The following is an 18837-nucleotide window of genomic DNA, read 5'->3' on the forward strand; positions in this document are numbered from 1 at the left end:
TCTATAATGAGTCAGGGGTGTGGGATTCACTGCCCTTCTAACCCTTAATTGAAGCAATTATGTCAAATGAAGAATGTCTCTTTTACAACTGACCATTTGTAAATGTACACAGCACCTAAGCATTTAATGCTCTTTTAAAATGGCATGGCAGAGTTGGAAAAAAATCAAAACACATGTGACCAGGACCATCGTTCTATAAAAATAAGTGGAGATCTCCAGTAATATATTTCCACTAAACAGAGCAAATAATTTGGCAAAAAAAAAAAAAAGCCCATTCGGCTCATGTTGGATTTGTCTTAACAATTATTTTCTTGACCTTTGCACATAATCCTCAGTGATAATTCTTGTTCGTATGCATCTTATGCAAGAGACACAAATGTTCAGTTTGGCTATGATGGCAAAAACATAGTCTACTTCAGAGATTAAGAAACGAACATTACATCATTCTGACCTCAGAAAATACCACAAACAAGTCTAACAGGATACCATGCAAAAAAAAATATAGAGGTAGGTAACCTTGACTACCCTTTCTTCTCCTATTAAGTCTGGTCTCCTGTGGTTTGCTTGTGATGTATTTCTAAATAAACTGCATCTACTGTACATACAGTTTGAGTCAGCTGAAGAAAGGGGAGTAAACTTTCAAACTCTTCTAACTCTGTCTAATATGCAAAGTCAGAGGTGACACAGACGAACAAAAAAACTGTATCAGTCTGAAAATGTTAAACTCACCTGTCGATGAATGAAGACGACAGATCCCAGGAGCCTCCACGTTCCTCCCTGCCGATCCACATGGAGCATGCGCAAGATTTGGAGGAAACGGATGCCCCTGCACAGCACACAACACCACCTCATTTGTCTCATTATGTTCGGATTCCTCTACAAGTCAGTAATGAAATGACAAAACAATGGTTATACCTGATGGCAGACGTGGCAAAGACTTGGCCATTGGACCCTACACCGAGCACAATGATGGAGGCAATGACCACTATCAAATCTGTGAAAGTGAAAGAGAACAAGAAAAACATGGGTAGACAAAAAAAGAAATCAGGATTAAAGATTTTCCAGTTTCTACTTACACTAAAGCCTTACATTGTTCAAATGATCTAAGTTGTTAATCTACAAGAACAATTCATGACATCTGTTGGATTAAATGGGGAACAAAGGAAAATGCCAGGTGCACCTATGATTGATATGGGCTTCCTGATAAAGCGGAGGCGTCCTTTGATGCCCGCATATTTGCTGCGACAGCCTGCCGACCACAGCCGGACCACATACTCTGTGCCAAAGAACAGCACCAGCACAATCTCCTGTAGGGCACAATGCAAACACAAAAAAAGTGTTACAGTAATCCATCAAGGTACAGAGACAATCACTGCAAAACACATACAGGAGGAGAGGATGTGGACGTAGGTAAGGCATCATTTCTACAAGCACTGCGCAGCGTTGTGCATTTTAACGCTAATCTAAAAGCACTAAGGCCATTAAAATCAGTCATCAGGATTTACCATATGATATGAGTGGGTAATGACAGGTGTGTGAGACAGAGAAAGAGACACTGAGGTGGTCTTTGGGACCAAGACTATGAAACCACCCAGGAGGAAACATGATGGTTGATAACAAGGCTGATGACAGCTCATACTGGAACATGGTCAATGGGTAAGTATTAAAGTCTCAGGATGAAATGCCATCACATCGCCGCCTAACAGATTATGAGGCTAAATAATCAATTTAGGAGTTAAGATCTTGTTGTAAATGTTGTAATGTGCAACACCTGGGGTTGATTAGAATATCCTTGTTTTTTTTGTTTCTTATCTATAGTATAAGCATGCAAGTATAGCCCATGGTGAGATTGTTGTTGTTTTTTTTAAATTGTGTTACACTACATGCCTTTTTTTTTTTTTTTTCCTAGAGCGTCTTATAAACTAATTAAGTCTGTCCATATCCATAATATTTAGCTACCATACTGTCGGTTGAATCGGAGACCATGTGGGTGGCCATCGCGTTGATTGCTTGAACTTGCTGCTCCCTGAGCACCCCCTTATATGAAACTTAATACCTTGAGCCCTGCAGCAATAACACCGCACCACTGAGCCCAAAAACAATGGCCTGCCAATCATGCCACACACTATTCAGGCACGCAAAAGTGTCACCCAGTGAGAATACGTGCAGATTCTTTTGAGGTAAAAGACAAAAAAAAGGGGGAGGAGAGATAGAGAGAGACAGAGCTGAAGACAAGGGTAGGCAGACATGGTTATGGTTCAGTAAATCTCTATACAGTACAATATACAATACAGTTGGTTGTTTTTTTTACAATGTTCTGATGACATTGTATTTCCCAATCACTTTATTGGAACATGTATGCTATTTTAAAATAACACTTTTTTTCCTAAGAAAAAAAAATCAAAAAGCTTCTACAGCTTAAAGTGTCAAGTATTTAGTGTGACCTACACTTACACTCGAACAATAGCATTATCCTGGCTCTCTTAAACCTGGAGTGAAACCCTAATTCATGTTATTGATAAAACCATATCCTACTATTTCATGTCCAAAAAAAAGTAGCTACACCAGGTTTATTACACGAGGTTTATTGGAGACATGCTTGAGCATTACAAACACATGTTGCGTGATTGACAGCTTACTAATACATAAGACCAACTTTCAGTCACACCATTCCAATCCAAATGCCAATGATCACAGACTTTGACAGATATACTGTAAAAACAACACGACTGGTGGTTTCCCCTGAAGACTTTTGCACAGTGCTGTAAATCAGAGATGCGAGCAGGGAGTCAAACGAATCAATGGCATCCATTGTATCCGTAGCCATTTCCTTATTGTTTGTGCAGAACACACCATATTTGTTGCACCTTCATAATCCAAGGACTGTAACCAGGCTGTCTCTATTACTGGAAAAAGACGATTCACACGACTGGTTACCTGCTGACTTACAATCATAATAATGAGTATATGTTGTTTTGTTTAAAAAAAAAAAAAAAAAAAAAAAAAAAAAAAAAAAGGATAAACCTTCACTAACATTAAAGGTCAGACCAAAACATCAGCACACACTTTATTCATACAGAATCCCCAATTCGTCAAGCTTAGTAATTATACCATCTGGGTAACATTTGAAAGTCAGAGGCACATTAATTTGGGGGATTTGGAGGGATTAGTCATAATAATTCCATAAAAATGACCCAGATGTGGGGGGTGTTTTTGTATTTGTGTCAGTAACTGGCAACTACATGTTTACTGAAAACAGCCGCCTGCTCGCACACCAATAATCTCATCAAGCCAGACGCAGAAGAAGCTCATTCAAAGAGCTGCTGGGAAATTACAGTATCAGATGAAAATGTGATTAGATTGCTTTATCTGTTTGTCCCGTGACAGCAAGCCGACACACATGCAGTCATTCATTACATCTAGATTTACCTGAGGTTTAAAAAGCTTTTTGAAACTCCAAAGTAATCACCTTGCTGTTAATGTTGCAGTCCAGAAAATAACATGAGCTTCATTTTAATTGCCCGTTAGTTATTTAAAGAACTGACGATGTTACAAAACAGCTTTTCTTCTAAGTTGTAAGATTCCCACAAAAAAAAGTAAAATGACATTTTAGTATGTTAACCATACCAACCTGTTTGTTGCTCCCATCACTTGCTGTCATGTGTGGTTTTATTATGAATATGTCATCATCATCAAATCAACCCAACAGCTTTAATATCGCATGGGACCTCAATGCTATTCCTCCCATTCCTCTCAAAAGTTGTACTCCATTTAACACAGAACTTTGTCAAGTTTACTGTACTTCTTGTGTTGGAAACAGTCTAATGGTGTGACTCAAAGGTCACCAAACCATGTGGATTTTCCCCTTTCTGGCCTCAAATGAAACCCGAGTCTTCCTTGGTTATGCATCCATTTACTGTTTCATGAGCGTTGGTCAAGGGGAAATTCTGAAATAATAGTGGAACTAAGAAGGCATCTGTACTGTCATTGTGCAGAGAGAGAGAAGGAAAGAAAGAAAGAAAGAAAGAAAGAAAGAAAGAAAGAAAGAGAAGTTTATCATCTCTATTTAAAGCCTTTTAGGGTCAAAATAAAGAATTTAAGATGCTTTAAGGTGTGAAATAAACAATAAAAGTAGTTGTCTCATGTCATTACACTTTTGAAATGTAAAGTGGTGAATACGAGCTGGAACATAGACACGTGTGACACGTGTGTGCTTCTGTCACTGGCCCAGCCTGGCTTTGCTTTGGCAGCTGCCCTGAGGGCCAAATATCCTCAAGGACAAATGCCCCCTCTGCCATGCAAAACAAGCAGCCTGTGATTTAAGGATGTCAGCTAACCCTGAACCTCCTAAGTATAACTGCTACCAGCAGTGTATGCCACCATGACCATGACACCACTCACACAGCTCCACTCCCTCCAACAACATATATACAGTATACACATGTACAGTAAATACAATAAGGTTTTTATCTTATCTCACAATTGTTTCTGAACCAAAACAAAGGAAAAGGCTGATAACTTCTATAACTGGCATCTAGAGTAATGAAGCAACTGTAAGAAAAAAAAAAAAAAAGGTGCAAGAAGGGTGGAGGAAGGAGCCAAATAGAAAAAAAATAAGGGCAGGGAAAGAGAGAGTTAGTGATCATGATAATGAGTGTATTTGACTCTTCCTGGATATAAATAACTGAATAACTGCGATCGTCGGTCTTCAAAGGGCACAGGGCAAAAGTTTACAGAACACAGTGTCCGCTCTGTCCTCTGATTGCCCCCGAGGCTCAGGAGGTGGTAGATGTGTTTGCTCTTGTGAGTGTGTGTGCCCATGTCTGTGTGTGTGTGTGTGTGTGTGTGTGTGCAACATTTGTGTGTCAGTGTAAACTGTGCACGAGCATGCAGTAGCTACAGTACGTGTGTATTTATATTCACACAGTGTGCTGACAAGAGACAGATGATGCAAGCTCTTTGTAGAGTTTCCAAACAGCAGCCATAATTTTTGCTACCTGTTGTAAGGCCTGGATTTATTGCGACGACTTGCCAGTCTTAATGGCCTCATAAGGCACAAAAAAGTCAATTCAGCAGCAAGTGTAGTCTGTGTGCAGCGCTGTATAGCCAGTGTCATCACAAATAATTGAACACAATGACTCCTGAGCATAGCCATGGCAGTCATCTCAACATGTTCCTCATTGTAAGATGTTCCGGGTGAATATAACACAAGCAACCAGGTGTCAAATGACTCGCAATAACTTGAAGTGATTCGTCTCTGTAACATCGTTGGGCCGAGGTGTAAGATGGTGGGTAAAGGCCTTCGCTGTCGAGATCTTCTGTCTCCACCATGTGGACAAAAAAGGGTACTGCAGTGCAGCTATACTGGCTTTAAGCCGTGTCATCTGTCTCTTGCTGTACATTTTTAAAATAAAAAAGTATCATTCATTATCACAATGAAAATACTCGCCATTCAATATTCACTTATCAAAATATGTAAATTGTAAATCATTACTGAGAAGTTGAAACTAGAAAATGATAATTTTGTAAAGTTTGTTTTTGCTTCATACAAGACTAAATTAGGTACTTAATTTGTAAGGAAAATTGTTGCCATATTTTTTTCTAAACGTATTGATTCATCTTTTGCCGTGATCATTTAATGATTACTCAGCAATAAGTGCATCTTCTTTACAAAATAAATGCAAAGAAAAAAATTTATAATGCACAAGTGAATTCTAAATGTGAATATGGAGTAGCAAAAAGTAAGGCAAAATTAAACTACTCACCATCCAGAAGAGGGTGCCAGTGGCAAAGTCTGCATATTGCTCTATAGTCGACAAGACACTGAAGATTAGACAAACCAGGACCATGACAAATCTGCAGGGAGGGACACAGAACATTGAGTCAGTCATTTTTACTCTGTACCAATAATGAAATACAACAATGACAATGAGAATACTATTTTACTTTCAGGTTACCCACTATAAAGCATCATGCTTGGTTAGGCAGTAGTTTAACACAAACATACAGTAACGTATATAGAAATGAGTGACTGCATCACATCGATTATGAATCATACTATAAAGTCTATAAAGGATAAGACAGATGTTACAGGATATGATGATTTCCTTTTGATTAAATATTCACATTCAGGTTTTACCCTGGAAAAAAACATGCATCTGCATCCTTAGAGATTCTTTTTTGGTCAGTTTGTGGACAATTTTTAATATAGAAAAATTGTTTTTAAAACGGTAAAACATGGATGTAGGGAATGGAAGCTGTCACACTAAATGGAATCCAAACAAAAAAGTCCTTATACACATTTTATATTTTTTTCTGTTTGCCACTGACATGTGAAATTATGTTACTAGAAGCAATAAGCGGTTTCATAGTCAAATGTCGGACACACAGAGCTTCTTTGTCTGTTACTCTTTTTGTCATCAATCTGCTTGTTTTAACAGCTAACTGGATGTTTCCATATCATCTAGCAACAGAAAAAAATTCTGACAAGACTGTCCATCTGTCAGTGTATATACATGGTCTAAAAATATGACTTTGTGAACAGGACATCCACACATGTACAGTAAATGAAGGTATAGACACAAAGGAAGGGAGCAGAAAAATCAGTGATGAGAGGCAAGGGAAGGAACAACTGCAATTCACAATTCTTTTTAAATATATATGTGATACAAGTGTATGCTAAAATCTGCACTTTCTCATACTCTTACTCATCGCTCCCTCTCCTTATTGCAAATCATTACTTTAGCTTTTGCGGGAACACTTCACTTTACAGTATAATAACAATATCATTATGTATTGTATGGTTTTAACTTTATAATAGAGTGAGTAACATTGTAGGAATACTATCTTAATGCGGATGGATGGAAGGACAGACATGCGTACAGACAGACGGACAAACAGACAGACAGACCCACCCTATACGACTAACAGTACAATCGGTCGTGTCCATTTTCTCCACCCTAGAAATAATCCTTGAAACGCATCTTTTAAGTGCTTTTACGTTTACATGTAGCGGGAATGTTTGTTTGCATGCACCATCGTTACGAATCAAGCTAAAAAAAAACATTCTGCGCTGAGTGCCTTATGAGACCGTGTAATACAAGCTGGATTACAGGCCATATGCTTGAAAGGTTACGTAAGTATCTGTTGTTTATCCTTACTCATGAAATGATGCAGAATGTATGGAAAATAAATGCAGAATATATACAGTATGTATGTATATATATATATATATATATATATATATATATATATATATATATATATATATATATATACATATATATTCTTAGGACACTGCCTTGACTTCCATTCATTTACACAGCCTAACCAAAGCATTATCCCTGACCTTAACCATAAGCAGTAAATTGCCTAACCCTAACCTTAACCCCCCCCCCCCAGGACAAATTTAGCTTTTAATTTAACCAGTTCCTCAGAAATTAAAAGATTTGCTCTCCATGAGGACTACTGGTCCTGACAATGTCACTTTGTTTACACCTGCAAAGGTCTTGGAGAGGAAACACATAAACAAAGCTGCCTCTCGTTGATTCTGTTTAGTTTAGTTAAGCATTAGTTAACAATGTTATTTCTAGTACTGTATATTCCCGGACCTATAAGAAAGCATGAAGGTGAAGTCACATCATGCCCTCCAATATAGTACAGTGTCATGAACATGCAATTTTGATCAGGGTGAGGCCGATAGAAACAATCCATGGTGTTAGTGTGGATGCTATTTCAGTTTGCTCTCATTATCTCTGCTCCACACTACTAGACAGCGTGTCTTCTCCTGTATATTTGGTTCAGTCTTCAGCTTTGAAATCTGCCTGTCACATACGAGGACGGTGGAGTGCTACTTTGGGTAGCCAAAGAGATTTCATGGTCAGACGCGGCCCTCGATGTCGTGTCCTCGGCATATGGCACGGAGGGATTTGAGAAGTGTATTACAGTTAAAACCAGCCGACCCCTTCCTTTGCAGAGTATACATATTCACTAAAAGCAAGTGATTCAACAGCCAGGACGCCATGTGAAGTCAAACAGGAACTGGACAGATCACGTAAACTGTGAAGGAATGATCATCATTTAGAATTTAAATGTCATTGACCACAGAAGAAACTGAGCAAACATGTCTTACTTTTTGTCAGATTAATAGTAATAAATAAAAAAAGAAAGGCAAACTAACTCTAACACGGAATCCCACATAAAAAGGCTGCTTCAGATTACAGCATCAATGTTTCATCCAGATATTAGTTAATCAGTGATAAGCAATTAACCTCCAAATCATTACTGCTGTTTACAGATTAACGTTGCTGCTGCAGAGCCCAAACCAATCTCACTAAAGGACTATAATATACTATACTATCTAAGCTCCTCTAATTAGTCTTAAGGTTTTTCGTAGACTGTTTTCTTTCAAAGATCTAAAAGAAGATGCTTGTTCAATAAATCAAACTAATGTGGGGGGGATCTGTGATTTTCTATAAAATTTATGAAACAGGATGAAACTCAGTATGAGCCAGGTCACGGGGGGGCGGGGGGAAGTGTAATATCTTCTCAATCTTGTCATTGCAAAATGATGGCTACCAATGGCCCATGATATGTATAAATATGATGTAATGACCATGTAGGTCAGTGTATGGGCCTGAGGTATTTCTTTAGTTTAGGACAGATAACAGCTACAATATCTCTAGTGTACCAACAGTAGGAAACATGTCCTAAGTAGTAAGATATTCAATACAAGGCTGCAGTCAATTCTGTATTCTGTATAATCTCAGTTCATTGGAGCAAAAAAGGTAAGTAAAAACATGCACATCATGGTGTAGTATGTGCAAAATGTACTTCTCCAGAGGAGCATGTAAACCACATAGAGTAGATTTTTCAGAATCTGGTCCATTGAGACACTTATTTTCTAATCATTTAACCCACTGACGACATATCTTAGGAGTCAAAATGCCCCACTGTGATCTGATCACCATGGAAACCCTAACACTACTGCATGTAAGTGTCGTGTGACATGTGTCAGTGGCAATGCCAATGATATTTCTCAGGATCATTCCCCTACACAGCCATGCCTTTTTGGCAAAAAACTGCATTCTGCAAGAGATCAATAAAGCACAACCCTTGCCTATAAGTACATATAAAATGTATTTATTTATTTATTCCATGTGCTTTCTGGCTGTAACTCCTCCTAAGTGTTACACACTGGACGTATGAGGAAACCGTTAAAATAAATCAATGATATATATTTGACTGTACATTATTAGTTATTCGAGTAAACTGCCAAAAATAAACAAAGGGGAAAAAAAGATTATACTTGTCACTGGCATGGTTTCAGTTTGCAACTAATAACTCGAAACACATCAAATGTCCCTGAGATGAAATTAATCACAGCACTAACACCACTGTCAATGCCTCAGTTTAGTCAGGCTGTGCACAGATAATAGCTACAGTATAGGTGTAGGAGTCATTTCTCATTTTCAAAAAGTCATATTCTAGAACATTCAGCACTGACAGAGAGGGGACGTGTCTGCTGTGGAGAGGACTAGGTCACCAACCATTAGCAAACCTTATTTGACCATGTCAAAACCCCTGGGATCTGATTAAAACAAAACAGCTGGGGCTTTAGTGAGTATTAATGACTGCAGATTTGTGCCGCTTCACAAAAATAAGTATGAAACAGAGCTAAACCAAACCTCTGGTCTGACTAAACAGATGTAGGCGGCCCCTATACCCTTCCAGGCTGTTACTATTTTCAGTATAGATCCCTAAGACGACCACTTACTCACTAGAAATATGACAGCTTTAGATGGGATGATGTATATTATATACATATATTAATGCTGTTTAGGGCTGCAACTAATGATTATTTTCATAATTGATTCATCTGTTGATAATTTTCCTTTAAAAAAAAAAAACAAATTGTGTGTATATGTATGGGATGTCAGATAGACCCATGGGGAAAAGGGCCCATTTGCAGTGACCCAGGTTTGATTCCCCCCATGGTCCTTTGCTGTGTGTCTTCTCCCTTTCATGCTTCACTGTCCTGTTCAATAGGAGCAAATAAAAAAACAAGAAATATCAGAAGTAATGTTACATATCAGTGTTCCCACCCCTGAGGAGATTCACAATTGTTTTGTCCATAATTGAAAATATTTAGTTTAATGTGTTAGAGGAGAAAAGAAGCTGAACTCATGTGTTGTATTTAGTTTATAAAAATAACTCACTCTTCAAACGAATCACTTATCAAAATACATATGTTCGCTTCTTTAATCTTTATTATCCATGTCGTGATGTGTAAAGTTGTCTTTTGTTGTCTTTCACAAGCTAATTTAAAAACAACACATTAGACAGATGAAATATACAATAAAATAAATAGATAAAACAAACAAACACTTCCTATGTTTTTCCAATGACCTAAGAGTTGATTTGCAGTCAGCTCATTCAATAAACATCCTAGTAATTTTTTTATTAATTTGTTTCTTAAAGCCAAAATGTGTGTAACTTTACCATTTTAGATTAAATGATGTCCTGACCAAAACACATCCTATTCTGAACTGAAGAAAACATATCACACAGTAATCCTTTTAAATGTTATTCAAATGAAAATGAGTAAACACAGAAAGTATACTTTTGCCTTTTTCTTTTATGAATTGAGTGCATGAATGAAGGAAGGTCAACAGCGCAACTACACACCCGGTAAATGACTGGTGTTGTGTTGAGTTGACATGTTTGTCTGCACCCACACAGCAAACAACTCTTTGAAACCTGAAAAGCTTTTCGCCTTCCACCTCCATCAAACAATGGAACACACATCCAACAATATGAAGCATAAATTCAAAACAACCAGGTAACAAAATCCCATTAGCTACACTAATTATGGAATTAGATTTGTGTCAATATTTTCAAACACTTTGTAAGAAATAAATAAAATATCGATTTAATCATTCAAAAATAATGTATGGAGTGCAAAAAAAAGTGTATTTTCAAACAATAAAATACAATACTTTTGAATGATTAAATCGATATTTTATTTGCTTCTTAAAAAGCGTTGTTTGAAAATAAATAATTGTTTGCTTTTTTTTTTGACACAAATCTAATACCATACACTAATCAGCACAAAGCAGCTGATATTTACCACAACCAAATGTCTGGACCAGCATACACCTGCATGTCAAATCAAAGTATGTATTATGTAAGTAGTAATGCTGTATATTTGTGCTCTAACTATAGATTTTTTCCATTAGTGTTTGGTGCTTAGCTTCCACTATGTTTGCAAATATGCAAACATAGTGGAAGCTAAAGCACCAATATTGTAAAACAATGAGATTTATCTTGGTGCTAAACACCTTTCAACCTTTCGGAAGCTGCTTCATGTACTCTGTTATGAAAGAAATATAAGCTTTAAACCAAAGCAGACAAACTGCCATAGACGTAATTTACTTGCTCTGCATTGACCTCACTCCATTTCCTATACATCCCGTCCACGGTGGAGCTTAGGATGGATTACACCACATCAGCCACAAATATGGATAGTCCACTGAGGCTTAACAATGATCTTGTCCACCAATTACTCGGAAAATAGATGTTAAGACAAATGCAGAGAGAAATAGCTGGGGGGGGGGGGGGGGGTTCAGAAAACATTAGCGGCGTCATTCATAAGCAGTAACTTCAACAAATGTATGTCAGATTATCTCTTTACTGTTAATGTGTCTTTACTGACACATTAACCCTTCTGTTACCATTCTGTCATCGCCGACAGGATTTGGCATGAGTACTTCTACCTACCAAAACTCCTAGACCGTTTGTGATATCTACAAAATTAAAAAACTAAGGGAAAGCAGATAAATAGACTTCGGAACGACTGTCCAATCAGTTTCTCAGTACCGTAATTCCTAAACGGTTGAATAACTGCCAGATATCGAAAGTAGCAGTTATCTTGGAAAAAGGGGCTGAAGAAGAACATTTTTTGACAGTTCTACAGCCATAATATCAAAATAAATCTATAGGTGGCCTGAATATCATGAATATCATTTACGATGGGAGTCTTCAATTGAATAGGAAAATTGCAATCAATCCTATAGTGCACATGAATTATTAGTGAGAAATGGGGGTGACCCGTACAGAACACTTGATCAGCCAGTTATCTCTTGTAAGCAGATATCCAACAAGAGGTTTCCTTTAAGCCAATTCCATTCCAAATGAAGAGAGAAAAGCCTGCAACTGAGGAGTCACACTGACCATTTCAATCATCTGCCCAGAAACAAAAATACACAACAGAACCAGACACAACATCTGACCCACATCAGTTTCACGAAGAGAAACTGATGAAAGGCTTTCTACATGGCAAACTTGTGGTGTAATGACATGATATGGAAAATTACCTTTATTTGATAGTAGCCCTTTGATTAGAAACATAGATCATTTAAGAATAATGATTGTTTTTTTTACAGCCAGTGTACTGAACTGTGCAATTTTAGGACAAGTATCATAAGTGCTGTATGAAAGAATCTGCTAGACTTGGCGGATAATAGAACCAAGAGGTAAAGTTGTAATCTGCTTGCAATCTGAGAAGGGCATTTAGGAATCATGATGACATAAATGTTTATTCCCTTTCGTTATGTAAAGGAGTCAGTGGGAGTGGCCCAAACGTGGAGGGGATCATGGCTCCAGGTTGTCTGTGTGCTGGTGAATATGTTGCGTAAGATGCTTTTCGGACACATATGCTGTCCCAAGACCAAGAGATTTCTAAATACTAGTCATTAGTATGGTATGTGTTTGTATGTTGAATCGACAAATGATATTATGTTCTACATTTTTTGCATTTGCAAAATTGTTAAATTTGTTGTTAAATGTCAGTCAGTCAGTCATCATCTACCGCTTTATCCTCCACCAGAGGGTCGCGGGGGGTGCTGTGCCAATCTCAGCTACATCGGGCGATAGGCGGGGTACACCCTGGACAGTTCGCCAGTCCATCGCAGGGCCACACACAGATAGAGACGAACAACCATTCACTCTCACACTCACTCCTATGGTCAATTTAGAGTGTTCAATTTACCTAATCCCCACATTGCATGTTTTTGGACTGTGGGAGGAAGCTGGAGAACCCGGAGAGAACCCACGCACACACGGGGAGAACATGCAAACTCCATGCAGAAAGGCCCTTGTTCCAACCGGGGCTCGAACCCGGGTCTTCTCGCTGCAAGGCGAGAGTGCTAACCACTACACCACCGTGTGGCCCGTTGTTAAATGTACTCAAGATAAATTGTTAAATTTGAAATTCAGTGGGGGTTTTTAACCAGAAAGATCACATCCAATAGAGAGGGAACAAATGTTCTAGACAAGGCTCAGGTTTGGCAATTAGGCGGCGACACATGAAAGTGTGCATGTGTGTATTTGTATTTGTTACCTCTTCAGAACATTTACTGGCATTAACACTAATCGTGTAAGTACCAGTAGTCCTCAACCTGACGACCGAAACCTGAACCTAATGAGGCTGAAAGACTAGTTAGGTTTAGGGCTAAGACTTGAATTGTGGTTCAGTTAAGGTTAGGGTTAGGGATTAACTGGTTATGGTTAAGGTTAGGGATAACGCTTTGTTTAGGCTGTCGTGTCCTAAGAAGAGCAGCTGCACAAACGTGTGTGTGTGTGTGTGTGTGTGTGTGTGATCCTAACCTAATACAGTACATGGCTATTAGGGCTGTCACACATCCTTGTATGTGTCACTTCTCCCCTGCCAATCTCTAAATAGATGGCCACTGGCAATAGCCATCAACAAGTAAGAGTTACTCAAGGAATTGTCAGCAGGGATCAGTGGGATGGGTTTAATATTAAATGGACAGGCTCAGATTCTCCCTCCTCTGTGATTGGAAAACCTCAATTAATTAGAGCCTCAATTACTGCTTGGACAGACTGTCACCAATGCAAAGCACAAAAGGCTCAATCTCCACAGTGTTTTCATCCATTTGTGATGGACAAATGTGTCAATGAAATAAACGCATCGTCTTTAAGCTCAATTTCAGACAGCTGAAAACTGTAAGTGTATCTGCCACTTAAATATACTCAACAGGCTGATGTGTTTCAATGATTTAATCAGCTAAATGTGACTGAGCTATAGCACAGTAGAGGGGGATGAGTGTTTGTGCAACAGATTACTTGGAGAACAGGACTTTTCAGAGGTCAGAGGTACTAAGATTGAAGTCAGAAGCTGCACGGCAGACTCAAAAAAAAGCTCTGATTATTTATTGTTATACTGTCCACGGCCTAGGTCAACTTAAAGATGCACTTTAGCATGTATGTGTAATATACTATAAGGACTATAATATAAACTAAATAATCTCTTTACTGTTTCCAAATGATGTAGTAATATGTATAAAACAAAACAATTTGGAGCCTAACTTTACTTAATAAAAGAAAAAAAAACTTAGTGTATGATGATTCAGCTGAATGTAAACATAGTTCAATGAAGGACTTTCAACTGAACCATTATCATTCATACTTTCACCTAATCTCGTCTAAATCCATGTGCTTACGGCTTACTATGACGTCCACAACTAAACTGCGGGATACTTCAATGATCATAAAAGATCCTTCAGTCACATGTTAGGGGTTATTCTTTTTTGTTGATTTGTCCTGTTTTTGTTTTTCCCCAAAATGTCACTCTCCATTATACTGTTATTTAGTCTAGACATTTTTAACTTACTGAACAAAATATTTACAATAATAATAACAAATCTATATCTTTGACATGCAGTGTGCCAAAAAACATTTTACTTGATCCATAAACTAGCACAGGTCTAGTTTGAAAGTTTATATTTAGGAAATTTCTTGGAAAATGTTTGATGTTTTTGTATTTTTAACGTTAATTTTTGATGTATTCAGTTTATTTTACAGAATGAAAGGAGTATAAATGGCATTGTTTATACAGTCTAGTCTGGCATGCTTCTCAGTCCCATTTCCAATCATTACACCATGCAAAAAAAACAACAGCTTTTTAGTAGACAGAGCATATGAAAACAAACAACGGAGAGGTGGTGCTCTTAAGGGGCACTTAGTAATATGATTAATGTAAGTTGTCTTAGCAGTGGGTCACTGTGCTCTTTGGCAGGTCATGTTAGCAGCATGGAGAAGGACGCTCCCATGTTTCATGCATGAGGTTGCTAAATTTGTTGACAGTGAGGATGACCAGAAAAGACCAAGCTCATTATTGAGGCCAAAGGGGTGGTTGACCAAATCAGCATGACCTGCTGATTTGGCTTTAAACAGCCACAGACCACCGGTAGGCCACAGACACCTCTCCTTTAGTTACTGGGAACAAGAACCTAATACTGGAAGGAGCTGCACTAGATATAATTAACGGAAAGAGGGACTAGAGCAAACGGAAAGACAGTTTACAGACCCATGTTGCCTGAATCAGATACTTATCTTGTCTCTTGGTAGATTTTTAACAGCTTTTACCACAAATGTACGTTGTTACGTCATTACGATCTGATTACTTATTTGCCTGCAGTTTGCACGTAGGAGAAACATCTCAATGTGATTTCTCGTTCTTTTTTTAATTAAATGCTGAACTGATGACTGCATTGCGTCATTCACACAAGTTTGTCAACTTGTGTGGTGCTCTGTCGGGATGTCTAGTTGTCAACTCATCCTGTACTTCACCTCATGTCAAATGACCGGACGTCAAATCAGTATACAATGAACCAGACAGGTACTCACACAAGGAAGTGGTAGAGGAAGCATTTCAGTCCTGCAGGTCTCTCAAGAAAGTTGTAAACATCCCCCTGCATGCTAGTATTGATGTAAGGGCTCTGGAAATCCTTTTGATGGTGATGCAGCCAGCTCGAACGAGGGAGAGGTGGTGGGACAGAGGTGGTAGAAGACTGGTCAGGTACTATCTGCAGCGCTGGGTCCTTTGTGTCTGATCCATTATTCACTGCTGTGGGGTCCAGTTCCAGTGAAACAGGAGAGTAGTGGCTTCTGTCAGGTGGAGGAGCCCGTCCAGCAGCATCCCTGGCTTTAGCGCCGGTGGAGGCTGCAAGGTCAACATCCATCTCCTCGTCCATGCTGAGGCTGGTGCTGGCATATCCATTTGGACTGCAGCTTAGGAAAGAACTCCCCATCCTGCTGCCATAGTCCCTCTGCACATGGCACGACATGTGGAAGGACCGTGCCCGTCTTTCCTCCATCTCGCCCCACAGTGTGATCCTGTTCTGTTCAGTGGGGGCCAAGGGAGTCTTAAAAGTCCTGGGAAGTTCTGGAGGTTTGTATCCAAGGACCAGGAAGAAGAGCCCCACAGGATAAGACACCTAGCCAGGCACGGCTAGCTACCCACTACAGAAAAGAGCTTGGGCTGCTGAGTTTCAAGAGAGTCCATACCTGCAATGAAAGAGAGGACATGAGTCATGGGGAAAGCATACGCCTCCTTCACCAATGACAGTGACTATGTTCATTCAGCATCGGATTATGAACAACATTGTTATATGAACGGTGTACAGCTTAGTATGCTGAACAACAATTAGCACTAATCATTGTATAACAGTCCTACTTCTTGTTTGAGAATGTATTTTTTTTGGTTTGTTTTTTTAACTAAAAAGGTTGGATACATATACAAAAAGAGGAGACTGAAATGTGAGAGTAGTTGCATTCTATGAACCTATGCGAATGGTTATATGCTTCTACACTATGATTATGACCTGGGAACATTAAAAATGCAGACTGTAGCAGCCACAAGTCAGCAAACAATGTGATTTCCACTAAATTCCTTGCTGAGAATTTTTTATGTATTGTAAAAACAGGATCCTGTTGTCCTTGATGGATTTCAAAATCAGCCTTGTATGTCATCTGGCGAGGTAAAAGTAAACACACAGCAGGCACTCTGCCTACATGTACAGAGAAATAATCACATTTTAAGTCTCTACATTACAGCTAAATTACAGTCCACAAGTGTTTCACAAAACATGTCACATCAGAGAAGCTTAATCAATGTGCTGCCAAACAAAACTGACTGACAATGTGGGTATGGAATGAGTAATTGTTTTGTTTGTCACTCAGTGTGGATGTTATTTAAGAATGCACAGTTTTAAGTGTCATATACACATTTTTATATACATACATTATGAACCTAAACTTTGAAACACTGCATTTGAAAATGGGTGAAAAATATTCGATATTTATGCTTGGCAATAATAAAATTAAGAGGTACTTCACGATAAAGAATGTAGGAATATGGTCTAGTAACCCTTCAATATACCAAGTTTTTTCCCACAAGTCATTACTTAGTGTTTAATCACAAAATCATATGATAGACTCTGAGTGTGGAAAGCATATATTCTTTCAATGAGTATCTATTGTTAGGACATAGATTCTTCTAAGCAATTAAACAAGGAGCGGAAAGGTTACAGTAAGTGCCATAAATCCACACATAAAATCTATAATAAGTGACTATGAATTCAATAATTTAACCTATACCAACAAAATAACTAAATAAATAAGCTGAACATTAGATAGGAAAGAGAAGCAGGTGGTTTACTATGCACATTACTCAAAATAGGGGTAGATCCTAAATAGTGTGTCTAATATGAATATAAACAAATACCTACTTATTAGAACACTTTACTGCCTCTACAGCAGGCTATGTTCAATTATTTACTGTAGGCTATGTAAATACGTTGCTCAGTGTCTTCTCTGCCAGTCAATGTGAGTTTTTCCGTGCTTAAATGGATCGGAAAAAGTCTCATCAGACAAGAGAGGTGGACTAATTGGAGACAGCCATCCCCGTCCTTATCTGTCCTCAACTATGAATGAAGCGATGACAGGAGCCACACGCGCTGCTATCTCTTTGTAGATAGAGTTTCTGTGCCCATAAAACCAACCCCAAAGTCAAGGAGGGATAAACAATGAACTTATCAGACGTGTATTAGGCTACTGTGGGACTCTAAGGTTACAATGTATTGTGGGACTTTCCGTTAAACTGAATCGAGTCAAGGGAAGTGAATGAGTGACAGCACGAGGGTTTTGTTTATCTCACCCCACACATGCTGCTATATGTTATTTTTCTTCTATTACACACATTTAGCTGTACGTGCGACGTTAATGTTTGTTTAATGAAGCTGCATCAAATATTAAGTCAATATTTGCATTAATTACAGTTGGTTCTATTCGCAGCTGACACCTTGAATAATCACACAAATGATGATGTGTCAAATCCACTCTTACCTTAAACTTCAGAAGTACATTTCAAGTTGAAGTCGGTGACAAATAATATGCCAGGCAAAACATAAATAAATATATATAAATACACGCAACAGGTTGGTCGTGTTTTCGTTAAAAAGAAAAAAAATACAGTCAAAAATCGACTTAAACAGTCGACCAGTACTCAGTAAACACCTGTAATGTGTCGTGAATGTAGTGAAAGTCGGACTCGTCCATCTGCTGCTGTCTGCACGATCAGTGTCTTTGAAGTGCATCGCAGCTCCAGCAGCCTGCTGGACCAATGTTGCGTTCAAGGGTTACAGCAAAAAATGGTTTTCGCCATATGAGCGATGTTTGTGTGCAGCAACACGAATAACGATTTTACGAGGGTGTTTGAACTCACCAAGTGTTTCAAAAATCCAGCAGCTGGTGGACGGACAGCCGCTGGTCACGTGTATACAAACATAATACCACAGTATAATTTTTAATTCTAAATCTTAATTCTTCACCAAAACAGTTTTGGGGAAGAAAGTATGATATGGTATATTCGTTCAATTGACAGAAAACTATTTGACAATAAAAATAAAAATACATTTGTTTTTGTTTTTTTACAAAAGATATTGTTCACTCAGGTGGGGGGTAAACATGTCCGTC

General features: G+C 38.4%; 1 protein-coding gene across 1 annotated transcript in view; it reads right to left on the reverse strand.

Annotated features, from left to right (window-relative positions):
* Positions 1–18427, reverse strand: part of kcnq1.2 (potassium voltage-gated channel, KQT-like subfamily, member 1.2) — a 160346-nt gene extending 141919 nt beyond the window's left edge. The window contains exons 1-6 of the mRNA XM_058646519.1: positions 18208–18427; positions 15709–16368; positions 5766–5856; positions 1181–1307; positions 916–994; positions 730–826 (exon numbers count right to left, since the gene is read on the reverse strand). Of these exons, the coding sequence (XP_058502502.1) occupies positions 730–826; positions 916–994; positions 1181–1307; positions 5766–5856; positions 15709–16178 (864 nt within the window). The 5' untranslated portion in view covers positions 16179–16368; positions 18208–18427. The remainder of the gene's footprint in view (positions 1–729; positions 827–915; positions 995–1180; positions 1308–5765; positions 5857–15708; positions 16369–18207) is intronic.
* Between the last annotated feature and the right edge of the window lie 410 nt (positions 18428–18837).

The sequence above is a fragment of the Solea solea genome, chromosome 12, assembly GCF_958295425.1.
Source record: "Solea solea chromosome 12, fSolSol10.1, whole genome shotgun sequence".
In the NCBI taxonomy this organism is placed as follows: domain Eukaryota; kingdom Metazoa; phylum Chordata; class Actinopteri; order Pleuronectiformes; family Soleidae; genus Solea; species Solea solea.